At 38.6% G+C, this 20,627-nt stretch overlaps 1 protein-coding gene across 1 annotated transcript; it reads left to right on the forward strand.

Moving 5' to 3' along the window:
- Nucleotides 1-1,382: 1,382 nt before the first annotated feature.
- mpp2a (MAGUK p55 scaffold protein 2a) lies at nt 1,383-19,555 on the forward strand. Its single transcript, XM_026916120.3, has 13 exons — nt 1,383-1,510; nt 8,512-8,555; nt 9,816-9,913; nt 9,995-10,147; nt 10,375-10,524; nt 11,038-11,265; nt 12,073-12,204; nt 12,583-12,685; nt 13,406-13,474; nt 13,865-14,026; nt 14,267-14,469; nt 14,578-14,706; nt 15,833-19,555. The coding sequence occupies exons 2-13, from the start codon at nt 8,525-8,527 to the stop codon at nt 16,007-16,009; spliced, it is 1,635 nt and encodes a 544-aa protein (XP_026771921.1). The 5' UTR covers nt 1,383-1,510; nt 8,512-8,524; the 3' UTR covers nt 16,010-19,555.
- Nucleotides 19,556-20,627: the final 1,072 nt, after the last annotated feature.

Below are 20,627 nucleotides of genomic sequence, written 5' to 3' on the forward strand. Positions count from 1 at the left end.
TGTATGAGAAGAATTTGTATGTAAAATGAAATTATGATTGTTTTTTTGCTGTCTATGTATTTTATATATTTTACATACAGAAGTTATCGTTATCATATCAGCAAGCTCAAAATCTCCACTGACATGCTTTAGATAATTTATTTAAACATGACACATTACTGACTTCAGACAATCCTATTTAAGTCTTACAGAAGGCAAACACTTTAAAACTCTAAGGTGTTTATCATAAATTCACAACATATGTTAAAATATAGAATTTATAGAGAATATATGTGTAATTTATATGTAAATAATATTTATATTAATAGGTAATTAATGTTTATATTAATTAAAATTATTATTATATATTACTGTGTATACATTATATATAAAGAACAATTATAAATATAGCAAAATTAAAAATTAAAATTAATATTTTAAAATGATATTTAAACTATCAAATAAAATACATATAAAACATTAATAACATTATTTAACATAATAAAGCCTAATATTTAAATAATTTAAATATCTAGTGTTTATTACAAAAGTATAAAGCATACTAAAATAAAAAAATAATATTAACAAATTATTTCAGTAGTAAGTTTTAGAGTAAATTTAGAGATAAAACTGTATACTATATGTAAATAATTTATTACATAATGTTAATATTTATAAAGAACACAATTACATGTATATACATGTAATTATATGTATTAATATATAATAGATATTAAACATTAAGAACATTAATTAACACAGGAATGCCAATTTAATCATAGAATTATAAAGTATGCCATAATATTGTAATGATGTAGAGTCAATATGTGTGTCATTATACTACAGTTAACTGTATATATGTATATGTACTATATATTGTATATATACTGTAATATTTATGAATAATATAATTATAAATATGGGGGAAGGACAAAATAAGTATATGAAAAATAAATTGTTTATGAAAAAAACTACATAAAATATATACATTAATAAATAATAGTTATTAAACATTAATAACATTAATTAACGAAACTATATGTATGTTATAAACCAATATTGATGTTTAATAAGTATTATTTATTAATATATAGTATGTATAGTTGTAAAATTATGTATATATTTATGTAGGTTTTTTTTCCATATAAAACATTATATTTTTTCATAGAATTTTAGTATACTTATTTTGTCCTTCCCCCATATTTATAATATTTATATTTAAATATATAATTATAATATTATTAATTATATTAATAATAAGTATAAATATAGAAATAAGAACAAAAGATGAACCTGTTTCTAAATAAATGATGAATATTCATGTTATGGAATGAGCCTGGTGTTCATTTAAAGCGGTCTCAGTGGCTTTAAGGCAGCTGGTGGGCCCCACCGCGCACGTGCCGTTGCCCCTTTAAGACCACAGCGCGGATCTGAACGGTCGCGAGCGCATCACGGAGCAAGACAACACACACAGGCAGGCACGCGCGCGCGCGCACGGACGCTCGCGGATCCAGAAGCCGGATACAGACAGGTAGAGTCTGATCATTTCTTCCTTCCTTTCCTCCTTTCTTTCTCTTTTTTATGCGGTTTATGTGCGTTTGCGGTAACGCGGACGGTGTAGCAGTTGCCATGGCAGCGGGTTTCCCCGCTGTAGTGATGTTGTTCCTCGGGTCCATGTTTATCGTGTTTGTGTGCGCGCGCGTGATGTCCTCTCGAGCATCTCACGCCTGCATGCTTTTGTTCCTCCTTACAGAAATATCCAGAGAGAGTGAGAGGTATAAATCTCTCTCTCTCTCTCTCGATATTTATACATCTCCCTCTTTATCGAGAGAGAGAGAGAATGGAGAGAGATACTAGAACTAAAGAGGGAGATGGAGGAATATGAGAGAGAGAGAGAGAGAGAGAGAGAGAGAGGGAGAGAGAGAGAGAGAGAGAGAAAGAGATGCCAGAAATAAAGAGGAAGATGGGGGAATATGAGAGAGAGAGAGAATGGAGAGAGATGCTAGAAATAAAGAGGAAGATGGGGGAATATCCAGAGAGAGAGAGAGAGAGAGAGAGAATGGAGAGAGATGCTAGAACTAAAGAGGGAGATGGGGGAATATGAGAGAGAGAGAGAGAGATGCTAGAAATAAAGAGGAAGATGGGGGAATATGAGAGAGAGAAAGAGAGATGCCAGAAAGAGAGATGCCAGAAATAGAGATGCCAGAAATAGAGGGAGATGGGGGAATATCCAGAGAGAGAGAGAGAGAGAGATAGAGAGAGTTGCTAGAAATAAAGAGGGAGATGGAGGAATGAGAGAGAGAGAGAGAGAGAGAGAGAGAGAGAAACATGGGACAGGAAATGAAAAAGAAATCAGTAGCTGTACAGCATGTCTCTATTTTGCTTCCACTCCTGATTATATTAGCATATAATTAATTACTCTGATTAATTATTCATGATTATGACAAGTGACATGTTTGAACCTCAGGTTATTCTTATCTTGTTATTGTTTTTTTTTTTTGTTTTTTTTAATAAAAACATATGTTTATATATTTTGTATATTACAGACAATGGCAGACACGTATTACAGTAAACTGTGATTAAATGTTAGCCAGTTATTATGGTATAAACATGTAGTGTTGCTGAAGCTTTGTTAGAGCGCTCATTTGCATATTATGTAAGGAAGAAAGCAATCAATCAGTGACAGAGTGGTGTGACATCCTCTTACTGCCAACACTAGCAGTGTTTTATTTATTAAAGAAGGACATGTGTGTACTTTTTATCCATTTATAGGTACATTTAATTTTGTGGAATGTCCGTGAAACTAGTTATCGTTATCGCTTGTTATCGCTTGTTATCGCGTTCTCTCTCAACATTAATAAGAAAGAAAACACAGCTTGTCCTCCGTCCTGAAGATGTTAGAAAACTTAAAGTTACAGTCTGACTGATAGGAAGCACTAACACTGGAGACTCCTTCCATAAACGCTAAACGGAAACCTTCACCATATCAGCAATTACGCACGTTTATGTGGAGTCCCTGTGGATGAGCCGTTGCTATAGAAACGATAACGTGTTAGAACGAGTGCATTAATATAAACCCGTGATTTGTAGCTGCACTACTGTCACAGCTGCTGTTCTAGAAAATTAACCAACACCTTCTGACCAATCAGATTTGAGAACTGCGGTGTAAAATATTTTTACCACAGTATTGTAAAATTAATGAATGAATTAATTAATTAAAAAAACTGATCACAATAATGAATAAACAAGTGCTATATTATACATTTCCATTAATGTGATAAATTTAGATTCTCAACTTTTGGATCAGTCCTAATTTGCATATTGTTCATAATCAGCATCCAGTAAAACGGCTTTGTCAGAGCACTCATTTGCATATTACTGCTGTCTGTGATTTGCATAGTGGAGTATGAGAAAATACAACGTTAAATTCATTGTCTCAGTCATCAGGAAAGTGTGTGTGTGTGTGTGTGTTCTGTCATAGTTTTGAGCCCGTACGTGGATGATTCACCGTTAATAATGAGATTTACATTTTCTCACTCCAGCACACACCACTTACTGCCGCTGAGGTGGGAATATCAGGAGGACGATTAGCATGAGAATAAGACAGGACGATGAACTGGCACAAGCTTTCACAGAGCACAAGGCCACTGTGTGTGTGTGCGCGCGTGTGTGTGTGTGTGTTTGCGCGTCTGGGGGGTGGCAGATGGGGTGTGGCGTCCTGGGCCCCAAAGAGCAGATGGAGATCAGGATTGAGTGTGATGACCATGGTGTAGCATTTACTAGAATTTTCTATTTGTTATACAATTTATTTAGCTGCAGTACATCAGTTTATCCATCCATCCATTAATTTATCCGTTCATCCCTTAATTTTTCCATTAATTTATCCATTCATCCACTTATTTATCTATCCATCCATTCATTTATCCATCTAGCCATTTATCCATCTATCCAATTCATCTATTTATCCATCCATTTATTTATTTATCCATCCATCCATCCACTGAACATGATTTCTTTAAGTAGGATTTTCTGAAAAACTTTTCTTTGAGCCGATCCCTGCCGTCTGATGTGGTGCACACTGAACATCACATGGCAGTGCCTGGTTAGTCTAGAATCCTCAAGCGTTCTTCAGCTGTCCCTCTGTGAGAACCCCTAAAGTTTCCGTGTAGAACCCTACGTTTCCTTACCTATTAGAAAGGGAAACTAAAATCTTTTTGAGAAGCTGTGAACCCTAAACTATACAAAGAAGCCTTGAAGAACCTTTTATTCTAAGACTGTCTGTCTAACCATCCATCCTTCATCCATACGTCCATCCGTCTGTATGGCGGCCAGTCTACCACCTACTCATCCACCCACCTATCTATCTATCTGTCTATCTATTTATAGTTTAACTGATGAAGCTCAGCAGAAATGTCTTCAGTACTACAACAGGAGTCTTGTTGCCTTTATTTACTATGACTAGACTCCATTCTTTCTGTAGAGGAGCCCTCTGAGTGTTTCCCCCTCGGGAACTGTGCTTGTAGACACGCTTAGCCAAAAGGAACTGGAGCGAATCCATTTGGCAGTGACGCTACAGAGCCTCTCTGCTGCTCACGTCAGACGATTTCTGGAAATATCTGCAGCTTGGTCTCACTCGCTCAGTTTCAGCAAGCGCTGAAGGCTCACAGTGGATCCGGAGTCTATCCGGGGAATACTGGGAGGGAGGTGGGAATACACCCTGGATGGGACACCATTACATCGCCATCTGCAGCTCATTTATATTTATTTAGTTATTTATATATTTATATTTCTAGAACTGATACGACCCAGTGTAATATGAGTTCCTGGTTTAAAGGATATCAAGCTCTAACTACCACACGATTCATGTTTTTAAATACCTTCTGCATATTATTCGTCTGGTTGAGGTGGGTGAGCAGGCTCGGTAATGTGTTCAGGGATGCTTGGTGTTCATCCCTGAAACCTAAAGCTAGATCAGGAACAGTCAGATACGACTTCGCAACTAAGTAATGAACTAAAAGTCAACTAAAATAACCTAGAAAACTTTGCTAGCCATTTAACTAGTTAACCAGAACTAGGGTTAACCCTAATGCTGCAGTCAGTCATATGGGAATTAACATAATTTCCACCTTCCGTCTGAGAAAAGGTGGGAAGTCGAAATTTTTTACACAAATATGCCGTGTGTCTGAGGAAAGGAGATTTAAAAGAGGAATTTTGGTTACTGGTTAACTTGCATCATCCACTTCAGTTCTAAATAAAGATGAGGAAGGTGAACACAGCTACATGCTCATGCTAGCCAATGCTGGATTAACAAAAACAAACTACAGCTGCCATTTTCATCTAGAAAATGAAGCTTTCCAAGTCGTCCGATCTCTCCAGGCCAGTTTCCACCGAAGCGGGTATTGACGCATGACCTTTGGTGACCAGACGATTTCAACCAGTAGCCCTTTAACTATGGGTGAACACACTGTCCTGCTGTAAGCATCTACATGGGAGAAAACACTTTCACAGAAATTTAGATTACACAATTATGGCGAGAGCTCAATTATCAGTCGTGATTTTATCTGTCCTTTATCTCAAACATCAACATGTTTATGCCGATCTGTTACTGAGAGGAAGTGTGTTGTGTGTTTGCCATCAGCCAATATCTGACTAACTCAAATGAATATGTATGAGCACAGGATCGAGGCCGGAGTGTGTGTGAGTCAGGCTCGTTCATCCTGCCGAGGCTCCCGACACACTCAGATATAAATATCCTCTTTACATCCACAGCGCGGTCGGATTAGAGATGCCGAGCGAGCTGTGTGTGTTCAGGTCAGGATCCACTAAACAGAGCAGTACTGCTTAAAGAATGGCACATAATTTTTTTTTTTTATCAGTTTATGGTTACATTTAATGTTGTGGAGCGTCCATGAAGCAGCTCTAAACATGCGTTCCCCTCACCAGCCTCAATTTTTTTCTCTCTTCTGAAGTTAATAAGACAAAAAGCTCAGAATCCTGAATTCAGGAGCACTGTGGTATAAAATATCAAAACTTGTAACAATTAGTGGTAACAATAATCAGTGTGAAGCGGAGTTCTTTTTCAATAACAGCACATCCCACAGTGTTTTAAACCTTACTGAAGACACAGAAGAGCCCCAAACAGATTTCAGCACAAACACTCGGCAGAATGAAACTCAGCAGGGATTACATTTTGTCCCACATCTCCTTTAGTCATCTGCAAACAAGTTACACTAACACATCATGGATACGTGTGTGTGTGTGTGTGTGTGTGTGTGTGTGTGTAGTGCTAGGTTTCCATTATTGCACTCTGATTATATTAAAGCTTCCTGAAAATGGTTTAAATCCACAGAGTCAGTGTTTGGAAGGGAATGAAGGCCCCTAAAACCACAGTTTCATCACACTCTGATCAGGTTTATAAAGATGCAGGGTAATATTTTTTTTCCTGGTACAGCGATAACAAGCTGAGAATCATAAAACGGCACCAGAAAACAAAATTATAGCTGCTTTTAAACTTCCTGTCAGGATCTCTCCCCGTCTCTGTGCACCTGCTCACTGTTATTATACTGTCCCATGTGGGGGGGTTGCAGCATTGTTCTCCACACACACACACACACACACACACACACACACACACACACACACACACACACACACACACACGTCTGGCTTACCATCCTGAATCACGTGCCATCTCACTCTGAACTCGCCAGTGACGCAATACCAGGGGTGTTACTTGGACTGTTCATCATCCAGAGCTGAGCCCAGATTCTTCTCCATCAAAAAACTTTAAAAACATACATCAAAACTAGACTGTTTCTTGCATATGAGGGCTAACTGCTTAAAAAATGTGAAAACTGGAGAAGGAAGGAAGGGTTTGGATTAGATTTACCATATAATCTGCACAGGAATAATCCAGCCACTCAAAATGTCTCAAATCAGTATCATATCAGATACCCACTGCCACTGTTACTAGGCCTACATGATGGAAAATTCTCAAAACCCATAATACAATGGCAGTTGCACAAAAGAGAGTTGAAAAAGGCTAACTACTCAAAGTGACTGAGTAAACCCACTTCAGTGATGCAGGTAGTAAAACGTGAGAAAATATTAAATATAAAAATGAAGACAATGACTGAATTCTGTCTTTTAAAAATGATATTATCAGGTTAAATTATGCCTACTTTAGTATTGTTATGACCCAGCGACTCGGTTTAGCTGGCTACGGTGCCATCCAAAGTACGTTAGCTGTCCTTATGCTCTGCTCATATCATGTTCATGTGACTTGGAACTCATATAGACATTTACACACCTTGTTTTCCTGCCTCAGCATGAGAGGATGTTAGTGTTTCAGTTTCATCCTTTTACAGGTGAAAAATCAGTATATATCCATTTTTCCCTTCACACTAACTGACTGTGTGAGCCAGCGTTTGGCAGAGTTGAGACCTGTCAGCCAATAAGACATGAGTATTTCCACATATTTTCCTGTAAACTCTTGCCCTGATTGGTCTTGCGTCTGTTAACTGAAGATAAAATACAACACTCCATTCAGTGACGATACAAAATTACATCACTGCTGTCTTCTTTTAATGATGTTCAGTTACACAGTGACAAAACGCTCCAAGTGAAAGAAAAAGTCTTCAGAGCTACAGGCCGGAATGCCCAGGCCAGGTTACGCCCCTGCACAATACGCATAATAGCGCGTGTTTCTAAGCACCGATTTTCAACTACAACTTGTTTTCGTACATCCAACATGATTTCATCATGTATTTTCAAAGCCCTAAATAAAATCGAACCCTGTGCTCTCGCAAGAGAGAAAAGGGTCAAACATTTCCCACTGCACTATCATGCACTATCACGATAATGCTACGTGAATTGATTACGCTCATTCTACATCATTCAAACTAGTAATCCGAACCTTGTTTAAATTACATTTAGCAGAAGCCATGAAAAAAAATTTGATGAGAAAGGGTAATATGTTCTCTTAAATCTGATCGACCACATATTCCCTTTTTTCAGCGTACCCAGCAATTTACTGGCAGTCTTCAGCATGTATTTATTGATAAAGACTTTGGATAAAGCACTTCGCTCTGGATAAGGGCATCTACCACATGCCATAAATATAAATAAAAAAGTAAATTTAGCCTTGTGAGCTTGTTAGTGGTTATCCACATGAGCTAGCTACATGAACTGTAAAGTCTTGTTATCTTAACTAGTTCATTTTATCCAACTTCTGGCAGCTTCATGATGAGCAGATTACATATATTTGTAAATCTAAATCAAATTTGGGTAAAATAAGAACAGACTGATCTATGTGGGCATGCTCTAATATTATAATAAATTCACTTTATTCACAACAACGTAAGCAGGAGAATAGCTATTGTTTGACCACATTGTTTGACACTAGTGTCTTTGGTAATTCTAGAGATATTAATGTAGTTTTTGGAAAATCAAAAGATTGTGTGAATGAAACCTGCAAATAAAGCATTAACCTCTCTCTCTCTCTGTCTGTCTCTCTCTCTCTCTCTCGTTCAGAGATTGCGTCATCATGCCTGTGGCCGCCACTCACACGGAGCCTGGTAAGTCCTCAGCGCTCCACTGTTTCTACCGTGCCCTTGTTGACTCAGAAGTGTTCATCATCTATACACAAGTGGCCACTTGCAGTCAGAACAACTTAGCTGAAGCAATTTCATCAAACCCACTCAATTTAACTCAAACACTGCACACAAGCCCAGACTCGTTGGCTTTCTAGCTCAAGGAAAGTGCAGCTTGAATTTAAATGAGAATTTAATTTAATTATGCTCCGATTTAGAAGTAACCTCCATTCCAAAACACATGCAGCATATTTATATTGAAATATTTGTTAAGCAATTTTGGTGCTAATTTGTTGGTTGGTGGTGTGTCTTCATTAAACCCGTGATAAATTTGCGGTTGTGCGTCACGCTGATGTCACAAGTTGACATTGTTATTGCTAGCACAGTTACAATGGTGTTTAATAGGAGAAAAATACTGTAAATTGTCTTAAACATAAGTGATCATCAGGTTTCTCTGTGAGCTCCTGCAAACAAAAGAGCAAGAGCTTCTTTTCTCACTCACCATTTTCCAGTGACATTAAAGGTCATTAAAAAGAAATCCAGCATTGGATTCAGAGTTGCAGAATGCATTGCAGCCATACAGCGCGCCTCTGCAGGGGGATCAGCGTGATGGTATTAGCGTGAAATCTGGAGCTTTGGAAGTCGATCAGTTTGAGTAAACTGGACTAAAGTGCCGCTGCATCGCTGCCTTTAGGTAAAGATGAATCGAGAGCTACATCCCCCTGCACCATTATCAGCAGGCGGCATTATGGGTAATGCAGGAAACCACTAAAGGGAAAATAGACCAACATGTCAGTGATAAAAGTTTAAACCAAAAACCTCACCTGGGATTTTCAGTATTAATTATATATAATTGATATTTGATATTGAAAATAATTGATGTGCACTATTGATAATCACAGGGTGTTTTTTTTTCCTTTATATTTACATTTATATACGTTATTTTACTGTTTACTGGTTAATATAGTACTTATTTTTTATATTTTTTTCTAAGATTATGTTCTTATTTTCTTTCTTTCATTATTTGTGAAGGTTATCTTCTCTTTACAGCATTTCTCCTTTATTCACATTAGATTCAGACGCATACAGTAAAAACATTTTTGTATAGAGGCATAAAAAGAAAAAGCTGAAATATAGAATTTCTTCTCTTTTCCCTATTCATAATCTCTCTCTCTCTCTCTCTCTCTCTCTCTCTCTCTCTGTCTCTGTCTCTGTCTCTCTGTCTCTCTGTCTCTCTTTCTGTAGCTCTATCGCAGGCGGATGCTCTGAGTGACAGCACCAGCTCCGCCACTGCCAATGACCTCGACCTCATCTTCCTCAAAGGCATCATGGAAAGTCCAGTGGTGAGTTTGCTTAACAAAACACACAGACATAATACTGTAGAATGTTGGTGTGTGTTGGAGAAATGTTGGTGTGTTCTGCAGAACGCTGAGAGTCCAGAGGAACCTCGTCTCGAGGCTGTGGGGGACAGAAACATGGAGCTGCTGCAGGACATCCTGAGGGACCTGAGTCCGATCACACATCGCAGTAACACAGCTGCTGAGCTCTCAAACATCCTCAACCAACCACATTTCCAGGTACACACTCAATACACAAACACACAAACACACACTATGCTTCTAAAATTACAAACTTTAAAATATTATATAATAATTTCTTCTCCAGTTTTCTTGGTTTTTAACTCTTGAAATGTCGAGTAAGGCGTAAGAGCTTAAAACTCCATTTGGAACACACACACCCATATGTTTAACCTGGTGCATTAATGTGCTTAAACTGACAGCTGTGTCATGTGATTGGTTTGCAGTCTCTCCTGGAGACCCACGACTCGGTGGCCTCTAAGACGCGTGAAACTCCTCCGCCGAGCCCACAGGCCTCCGTGGAATCGAACCTGCCGCCGGTCCCCGCTGACGCCGTGCGCATGGTGGGCATCCGCAAAGTGGCCGGGGAACACTTGGTACGTTTCCCACAACATAATTTTATACATGACAAGGTTAAGCCCTGGTTTACATTGGTGCTAAATTACATAAAGTATTTCCTGGTTTTGACAATATTCTTGTCAAAAATGTCAGAGTAGCAAGAGATTAACAAAAGAATAAATCCTCTCACAGTGTATGATCAATGTGCAGTGAGTAACAGCAGGACACAGATGTGCGTGCTTGGTGTGATATTTCGGGAAGTCCGCAAATCGCTGTCAGAATACGCAGTGGGTTCCAGTACAAGGACAGACAGCAACCAGCATAATCTATACTCCTACCGTCAACATCAGGAAGTACAAAGAGATTAGGACTTATAATAAAATTGAAAAAACTTTGACTTAACAGCACAAATGGACAATAAAACACAGAAACAGCAGGTATACATAGACAAACTAATCAAGGGTGACCATCAAACAGGTGAACACACTGGGTAACAGACCAACAGGGGCGGAGATATGGTATATAATTTGTTCAAACCCCTCCATCTTCAGGGCGTGACATTTCGAATTGAGAACGGAGAGCTGGTGATCGCGCGGATCCTTCACGGCGGGATGATCGATCAGCAGGGTCTCCTCCACGTAGGGGACATCATAAAGGAAGTGAACGGTAAGGACGTAGGGGACGACCCACGCGTTCTCCAGGAGATGCTGCAGGAGGCCAGCGGCAGCATCGTGCTCAAAGTCCTCCCCAGCTACCAGGAGCCCCAGCCCCCCAGACAGGTAGCAACATGGAGTTTGCCTCTCTGATTAGCTTCGTGTGAATTACATGACAGTAGTGAAGCCGCAAATCAAAGATTTATATTAATGTATTTATTCTAATACATTATCATATATAGTAACTCTAGTAACTGCTCATTCACATGGACCTTTACGGCAGACAAGGAGGAGTCTCCAGTGTCAGAACTTTGTGAAAGTCAGAGATAAAGCTGTAACTTTATGTTTTCTGACATGGGGAAATTCTTCAGGACTTTACACTTTGCGGTTTCTCAATAACATAAGCTGCTTTTTTTTTTTTTTTTTTTTAATCTTATTCCCATTTTTTACACATATGATGTTGATTATAGTGTATATTAGGGGTGTATGTTGATTGGTTTGTTTTCTATTTTGAAAGTATATCATGCATATTTATGCCTGTTGTGTTCATCAGCTTACATTTAGATTTTTTTTTTTTTTGGTACAACCCATTTCTTAAAAAAAAAGGAACAGACAGGAATTTTTTTTTAACAGAAATGCTTGATACTGTTCAGATCTTTAAATACATTTATGCATAAGCCTAAGTAAAAGCATATGCTTCCGTGTTTGTAATGGTAATGCATCAAGAGCATCGATCGACAAGCTGCCCACGTTTGGTTTCTGAGCGTGACCTTTAACCCTCAGCCGCTGCAGGGGGCACTGTACCAGGGCTACCATGTTCTGATCCATGCAAAAAAAAAACACAAAGTTCACTGTCCTGCAAATGTGTATATGTATGATGACTGAAAAGACAGTAAAGTAAATCTTTTCTTCCTTCTTCATTCTTTCTCACAGGTCTTTGTGAAGTGCCATTTTGATTACGACCCGGCCAGTGACAACCTGATTCCCTGTAAGGAAGCCGGACTGCAGTTCAGCAGTGGAGACGTTCTGCAGATCGTCAACCAGGAGGATGTCAACTGGTGGCAGGTACGACTAGCAAGACATGAAGGATCCCAACCACATACACACACAATACACACACCATCCAACTAACATCTTTCACTGATGTTCCACAGCGTTAAACGTAACTCTAAATGGATAAAAAGTACAGTGTCGTTCTTCAATAAGAAAAAAAAAATTACTGTATTCCTTAAACTGCTGTGGTATAAAAGGAATAAGTCCACTTCATGACATCACTCCATTGTTGATTACTTTCCAATAACAGCACAATACTGAGTGTTTTATTCCTTACTTACGTAATATGTCAATTTCATTACATAAACTGTCGCTTAAATTAACTGTAAAATGTGATCACGGAGGGGTGCGTGCGCGCGTGTGTGTGTGTGTGTGTGTGCGTGTGTGTAGGCTCGACGGGTCCAGGGAGGAAGCGCCGGGCTCATCCCCAGTCAGCTGCTGGAGGAAAAGAGGAAAGCTTTTGTAAAGAGAGATGTGGAGCTCCCACCAGCAGGTAGTGCTGTTCCTGTGCTGTAATATCCAAACCACAGAGGTGCGAGGGTGTACACACTAGTCTTTTTATACAGCCATTTATCATCATCAGTGTTAGAATTAACAGCCAATTTAAATTTAATTTTACTCTTAGCCCTTTGCCAAAACATATCTAGTTGTAGATATTTTGTTGTTTAAGTGTTTGGATAATAGGCAACATTTTATAACATGATATTTCCAAAATTTTGGACAATAACAATATATACAATTTGATAGAAATGTGATCTGTGAAGATCAAAAGTGGGAACAAAAGTGTTTTTCTGACAAAGATCCCACAAGTAAAACTGAAGAGAGATTTAATCAGGAGATTTAATAACTATTGGAAAGTGGAGCATGTTCTGATGATAATTGCGGATAATTGAGGTGAACATCAGACTGCTGAGAGCAATGATATTCACGCAGAAACAATAGAAATACACATTTGGATACGCCAAAAGCAAGCACAGAGTCATATGGATTTTAAAATGGATTCTAAAATGGATTCATGTCATAAGACAAACTCTATATTTCAGATTTATTTTGTGACCCAGCAGCATATCAGCCTGAGTATCCCTGCTTCATGCTGTCCTTAAAATAACTGTTCAGATATTGGGCTGATCTACAAAGTCAGAAACTTTAAGAGAAAAAAAAGGCAGTTGGGAGCTTTAGTGTGTAAGCTAAAGGGAGCGCTGCTGCGTTTCAGGCACACTGTGTAGCGGGATTGGCGGCAAGAAGAAGAAGAAAATGATGTATCTGACCACTAAAAATGCAGGTTTGTGCTCCAAACATTTTTATTTAGCATCACATGAACCACTGACTAGAGCATTTAAGGCCTTAAACTCCACAAGTATGCAACAGCAATTTGAATTTTATATGAATATGAATGAAGTTGTATTAAAAGCACTAGCCCCACCCCGTTTACAATACATTTTTTATTTATTTGGCAAACACTTTTATTAAAGTGACTTACAAATTAGGGAGTATCTAATCCAAGCACAGATACTCCCTAATTTGTAAGTCTGCTGAGAAGATTAAGGTTATGGGATTAATTAATAACAATAATTGACAGTCTTTACCCCTTACGTTCAACATTCTTCCACTGGTGCGATTGTTAGTTGGAGCGTGTTGAATCGGAGTATACGTTCCTTCTCACCTCACTCAGATTTCGACATGCATGAGCTGATGATCTATGAGGAAGTGGCCCGGGTTCCTCCGTTCAAGAGGAAAACGCTGGTTCTGATCGGAGCTCAGGGAGTCGGGCGGCGCAGTCTAAAGAACAAGCTTCTGGTTTCTGACCCTCAGCTGTTTGGAACTACAATTCCCTGTGAGTAAAAGCTGCATTACTACCAACACAAGCACACAACCTCTGTTTATAGTGTGCGACTCATTACAGAATCAGATATTAGCCCTAAAGAGTGACTAAACTAAAGTTCTGTTGAGACCTTGATGATATTTTCCTCCACTAGTTTTTACCTGAAAAAAACCTAAATATCTCTATACAAGAATATAAGAGAAAAGTATTTCCATTTAACCAAAGAGTAAAGGTTGCCGCATGATCCCTCAGACACTTCCAGGAAGCCTAAAGCAGGCGAGAAGGAGAACAGGATGTATGCCTTCACGACCAGAAGCAAAATGGAGGCTGACATCAAAGCAGGCCGTTACCTGGAGCACGGCGAATACGACGGAAACCTATACGGCACCAAGATCGACTCCATCCACGAAGTAGCCGAGGCAGGACGTCTCTGCATCCTGGACGTCCACCCACAGGTGAGATTAGGAATAATTACAAGTCTACCAGTGATTTTAGTCCTAATAATGGATCATACAATGATATATGAATAAGACATGAGCTTGATTGTGTACGCGTTCGTCTAGGTTCTGAAGATCTTGAGGACATCAGAGTTCCTGCCTTACGTAGTTTTCATCGATGCTCCAGAGTTTGAGGTGCTCAGATCTATGAACAGAGCAGGCATCGAGGCAGGAGTGGTCAGCAAAGAGCTAACGGTGCGAGCCTCAGTCCATTTTGTTTTACAGTGCATTAGCATTTTATTTATGGCCAAACAATATCCAACCCCTAACCCCCACGCGCCGACCCCTAACCCCTCAAACTCCGTCCCCTAACCCCCACGCGCCGACCCCTAACCCCTCAACCCCTCCGACCCTAGCCCAACCCTAAGGGTTGGAGTTTGTGGAAGTGGTGGCTCAGCGGTTAAAGCTTTGGGCTGGTTGCTGCCACTGTTTGGTCGTTCAGCAAGACCCTCAACTGCTCAATTGTAAGATGCTTTGGAGAAATTTAACTGCAACCCCAAACACCTTAAACCTAATAACCCTAACCTAACCCAACCCTAACTCTCCCCAAACCCTAACCCTGGCAGAGCCCTAACTCAAGCCTCACTCTAACCTTTTCCTAACTGTAACCTAATCACAGTCCAGCAGTTCCCTAGCCTGGTCCTGGAGAAACCCCTGTCCTGCACATTTTAATGTTTTCCTTTCTCTAACACACAGGAATTTAACTAATCAGCTAATTACTAGCCCTGATTTGAAGTGGGTGTATTAGGCAGGGAAACCACTAAAATGTGCATGATGGGTTCTGCAGGAACAGGGATGGGAACCTGTGCACTAAACCATCTCTAACCCAACCCAAACATTAAACCTAGCTCAATCTTGATGATAACCAAACACCAACCCAGTCCTAGCATTACCCAAACCATAATCCTAGTCCAATCCTAATCCCAGTCAAACCCTAACCTCAAGTATAACCTTAAATGGCAATGTCATATAACAGACAAATCAGAACATGCTGAACAATAGTAAAGGCTGCTATAGCTTAGCCTACCACAAATGAAGCGTTTGGGAAATACAACAACACACCACACATATATACATACATACACTGTATAATAATCAATAAAAAACTCAAATTTTTCACCAGGTAATTTCATCAGCAGGCATAGTTTTACATTAGCACAAATTTTAAAAACACAATGCACCAGTAAAGTAAACTAGAGAACACAATCGAACATTAATGGCTTTGAGGGCTGGTATTAACTGGTTTGCCAGATGTTGGTATATATAAAGTTGACACTTGGACATCTTAAGTCTGAGTCTGTTTTATTCTTGTTATTGGCAGGATCCCGAGCTGAACAGGATACTGGATGAGAGCTGGAGGATTAAGAGGGCGTACGGACACTACTTTGACCTGACCATCGTAAACGACGGCCTGGACGGAGCGTACAGCAGACTGAAGGCCGCCTTAAAGAAGCTGAGTGGAGTTCAACAGTGGGTTCCAGTTAGCTGGGTGTTTTAGAAAACTGCCCTCATTCACAAACTTCATCCCTTATTTCATTTAGTGACTTTACATGGAAGTTAGTTTATTTATTTATTTATTTATTTATTGGTGGTAAACCTGAGTGAGAGTGTGTTTTGTAGCTTCTACCTGCCCTTCTCATACGGTGCTGTACGCAGTTACAGCGAAACAGTTTCTGAGTGGCAAACGTTTCTGCTAAAAAAATAAAATAAAATAAAAAAAATAGGCTGTGTCTCAAATCACACATCATTTGAGTGTTAATAACTACAAATAGATAGAGCCTGATGAACAGCTAGTATCACTAGAAGCATCACTGCTGTTTACATCACATGTATTTTTAACAAGAAGTGAAATTTAACTCCACTTAGGACAAGTCTGCACTAATCACCAATACTGTAGATTACAATAGCATTAATAAGCATTATTTTAAGCGTTAGGTGATAGTATGTGATTTGAGACACAGCAGTAAAAAGTATTTAATAACACACACACACACACACGATGACAGCTAAAGGACAAAGGGACTATAACAAATGTCCAAAACTCTTGCACTAATACATCAGGGAGAAAAACATGCAGTCCGCTACCAAGAACTGCTTTACAGTTTTTACTTCTTTAATGTGCACTAATTCAAGTTCATAGAACTTTTTATTAACTAAAAGCAGTAGGATGATAAAGCATAGGAAAGCTGTACTGATTGGGTGAATGTATAGCAAGTCTGAAATATACAAATCCAAATGCAGAAAAAAAGCAAAGATTCAAAAGTTTCATTGTGGAAAATTCCAAAACCTCTCAGAGAGAATAAGCAAAGGTTTAAAAAAAATGCAGGATAAAATACAAAATCAGACTTTAATAGCTGTGAGTATGAGTAGCCTGTAACTATGAGCCTATATAGACAATTAACATGCAACAGAAAAAAAATAGTGTGATGTCCCTAATGACGCCCTACTCCTCACTCCCTACAATCAGCAGTGTGCACTTACTAAAGGTCTGCGTGTGGAAACGTTTAAACCTGATAACACCAGCAAAAAAACATGTACACTAATTTATTAACAGGGACTGTGAAGGACTGTGACTTTCACACGACTCACATGACTTCATGTGACGTGAGCGAAACAGTATGTCTTGTCCAGCTTTGTTTGTTTGCTTTAATGTATATGCAGTTTGAGGCATTTCAACCAAAAAGTGGAAATCCGGGTGGAGTCAGTGCAAATGGATTCACGTCTCATCTGCAGTGCGATTTATTATACCTGGCTGGAAGACATTTCCGATAATGGCAATTCCACAGCCAAATTAAAACACATAAAGAGCATGTATTAAATTTGTAGAAGCCCGTTTCCACAAGATTGAGACAAAAATGAAAGATCTGAACAACCTATGGCTATAATAAACAAACAGCACATCCAGCTCCACCTCCAACACGCCCAGTTTTTGTGCAGTTCAGTGCATGTGTCTGGGTAAATCAGTTTTGGTGATATAAGAAGAATACAACACTTCAAGATGTGGGTCCATGCTGTTGATTGTTTTCCTAGAACAGCACAGCCCCAAGTGTTTTATTCTTTACTTAATATTGCTCACTATCACAGCAAAACAGAAAACAAGCATGACTACACAACAATTCTCTATCTCTATCTCTCTCTCTCTCTCTCTCTCACACACACACACACACACACACACACACACACACACACACACACACACACACACACACAGCAATGACCTTTGCAGCCACTGCACTATTTGGGCACTGCTTTAAAAAAAGTCACAGCACAAAATGCAAACACTGGCACAGCAACCATGAGCAAACAACAGCAAAGCCAGTCATATTACTCACTCATTTCAGCAAAAAGGTCATCCAAGATGGTGTTTAATTCCAAACTCTGCCTCTGAAGAGCCTAATGAAGAGTTTAACCAATCCATTTCATACTTCCTGAAACATCCTGCTCCTCAGATACACCTACTTCCAGTCATGAAGATCAACTTTGCGCTGCTGAACTTTTAGAAACTAAACACTTCAAGCAAAGCCAAGCAATGTAATTGGAGGGCCAATTAGCAACTTCCAGATCACGTGATCCAATTAAACACTTCCTATTGGATCTCTGTAAAAATGAGGAAACGTGACTGATTAGCCTACATTTCAAATTCCAAAACTGTTTTGTATAACTAGTGTTATATCTCATGAGGAAGAAGTTTCAGGTGAATATGAAGCTAATGCTATTAAATTTAGGTTTAATAGATTAACATTTATTTGGCTATCATGGTCTACTACAAAGCGCTAACACAGTGAGGAGTAATCAGCTAGCCACGCAGTGACGTCAGCGCCCGGGCTCACCTGAGTCACGCGCCCAGGTACGCCTCAGGACTTCCCCTCTGAGCACGTCACTGATTTGCCTGTCATATAAAATATTTTTTTTAAAAAGTGAACATAATATCCAGGACCAAATAATAAGGACCAAATGTTTTAAAATAAAAGCAGTTCTTGGTAGTGGACTCACACTTTTAAAGACACTACTGTAGTTTCCCTTACAGAAAAATCCCATACATTTCACACGTGATAATGTATTTCACCTGGCCATGCACGTGAACGGAAATAAACACGTGAGCTCACTGGTGGATTTGTGTGAGAAAAATCACACCATTATTCCTGTAAAAAAATAATAAAAACACTACATGTGAGTGTTGTGGGAAACATGACACGTGAAGGGTCCTAAAAACCACATACCCACACACCCACACATACACACACACACACACACTATAATCTTGTGATTATTCACACGTGAAGTTGTGACTTTTCTGTAAGGGTCAGTATTGAGGTAAAACCAGATTCAATCCTCACATCACTGTTTTTATAATAAAATTATATAAACCTGTAATATTGACCAAGGCAATAGTTAATAGTCTGGTGTTTTTCTACCAAATTCTATTTTATTATATTTCGTGTGTGCTTTCTTAAACTTTACTCGTCATGCACGTCCACGTTGTAGTACTGTAGGATTTTATTTTATTTTTCACACCATGGAGGCTTGTATTTAAATCCCACATTATATCTTTATTGTTTCATTGCAGAATAAGTATACATACAGTAGCAGCTCAGTTGCCCAGAAACCTGCAGTATGTCAGATTAGTGACAGTGTTGTCGCTTATTTCGTGCTGATTGTGAACAAATAGATAAGTAATGGAGAATCCAAAGTAAGCATGTCATCTGTGAAGTGTTTCCTCACTGCATGTGTTTATGTGGTATTAAATCATCCACTGCTTTGCATAAAAAAACAACAAAACAGATGTGTTGTTATCTGCTCTATGATGATCTCCATACTGAAAATCGACTCATATTCATTCATGCAAGTTGTAAGCATTGATACTGGCAGCTATTGTGTATGAAGGGTGTGAATATACTAATGAGGAATTTAAATAAAGCTCACTGTGTTTGTTCTTTGATATTTTCTACATGATGTAGCTACACTGAATGTCTAGGCTACAAGGGTTTACATTTGTCCTGTTCTGCTTGTGATACGTTTTTCTGAAATAAATGTCTGAAACAAAGTCTCTTGACATCACTGATTAAAATACATCTTTTGGATTTCTGCAAGATCAGGTTCCAAATTGGGAGGCAAAATTTGAAGGACAATATACTTGACCATTTGCAGGCACATACTGGCCTTGAACATGTTTATGTGGATATTAAATGAAATCAATAAGACTGTTTCGTAATTTCTTTATGTCAGTAACTTTTGGACATACGAGCACAATGACTCAGACAAACTATAAAACTAAAAAACTTCTCTATAAAAGTCTTACAGTTATAGAACAATCATAAAAGTTAATCTAAGGTATGCTACACATATAAGGTTTGGTCTAAAATCTGAAGATTTTCTTTTTTTTTACTTTTATAATACCACAAGGGGGCAGAGTTTCTCTGACTGTCTTTATAACAACATTCATTTATAACAAATATTCTGATCTTTATAAGAAAACCTCTGTATCACAATCACATCACATGTTTCTCAGATGTGTTTCTGTTTAGTATGTGTAAACATTTACATACCATATATCCAATTTCTTTGAATATATGGTGTGTATATGTAGGCCTCATGTCCAGATTTGGTTGGGAAAATCTGGAAATTATCCTGACTCATAATTCTTAAATTGGAGGTTGAAATGAACATGTTTTCCCAGTAAGAGGTGGGAATTGTGTCTTTCTACATATGCAGCATTAATAAAGCAATTATGCTACTGGTCAACAATACAAATTCACCTGTTAAATTTCACTAACCAATTTTAAGACAATTTGTTTATATTCGAGCAAAAAATAGAGGTTCCTACTAGTGAAGGGCCTCAGACGTAAAACTTAAAGAAGTTAGCATTTGAGACAAAGTGTATTTCCAGTTTGCATATTTTTATAGAGGAAGTGACATCACAGTGATAAGAATTTACTATCTGCTCCTGGATGAATCAGTCTATTTCATGGTTTATCTCCAGAGAGCTGTGAAAACTAATCACGCTGAACTTTGCTGCAGTCTCTACAGGCTTTTATATCAGATATAGTAAAGTTGATAAGAAGGCGAGACGTAAAATGTATTCAACACTGTTACGCACATCATATGACCTTGTGATA

This window comes from Pangasianodon hypophthalmus, chromosome 13 (genome assembly GCF_027358585.1).
Source record: "Pangasianodon hypophthalmus isolate fPanHyp1 chromosome 13, fPanHyp1.pri, whole genome shotgun sequence".
In the NCBI taxonomy this organism is placed as follows: domain Eukaryota; kingdom Metazoa; phylum Chordata; class Actinopteri; order Siluriformes; family Pangasiidae; genus Pangasianodon; species Pangasianodon hypophthalmus.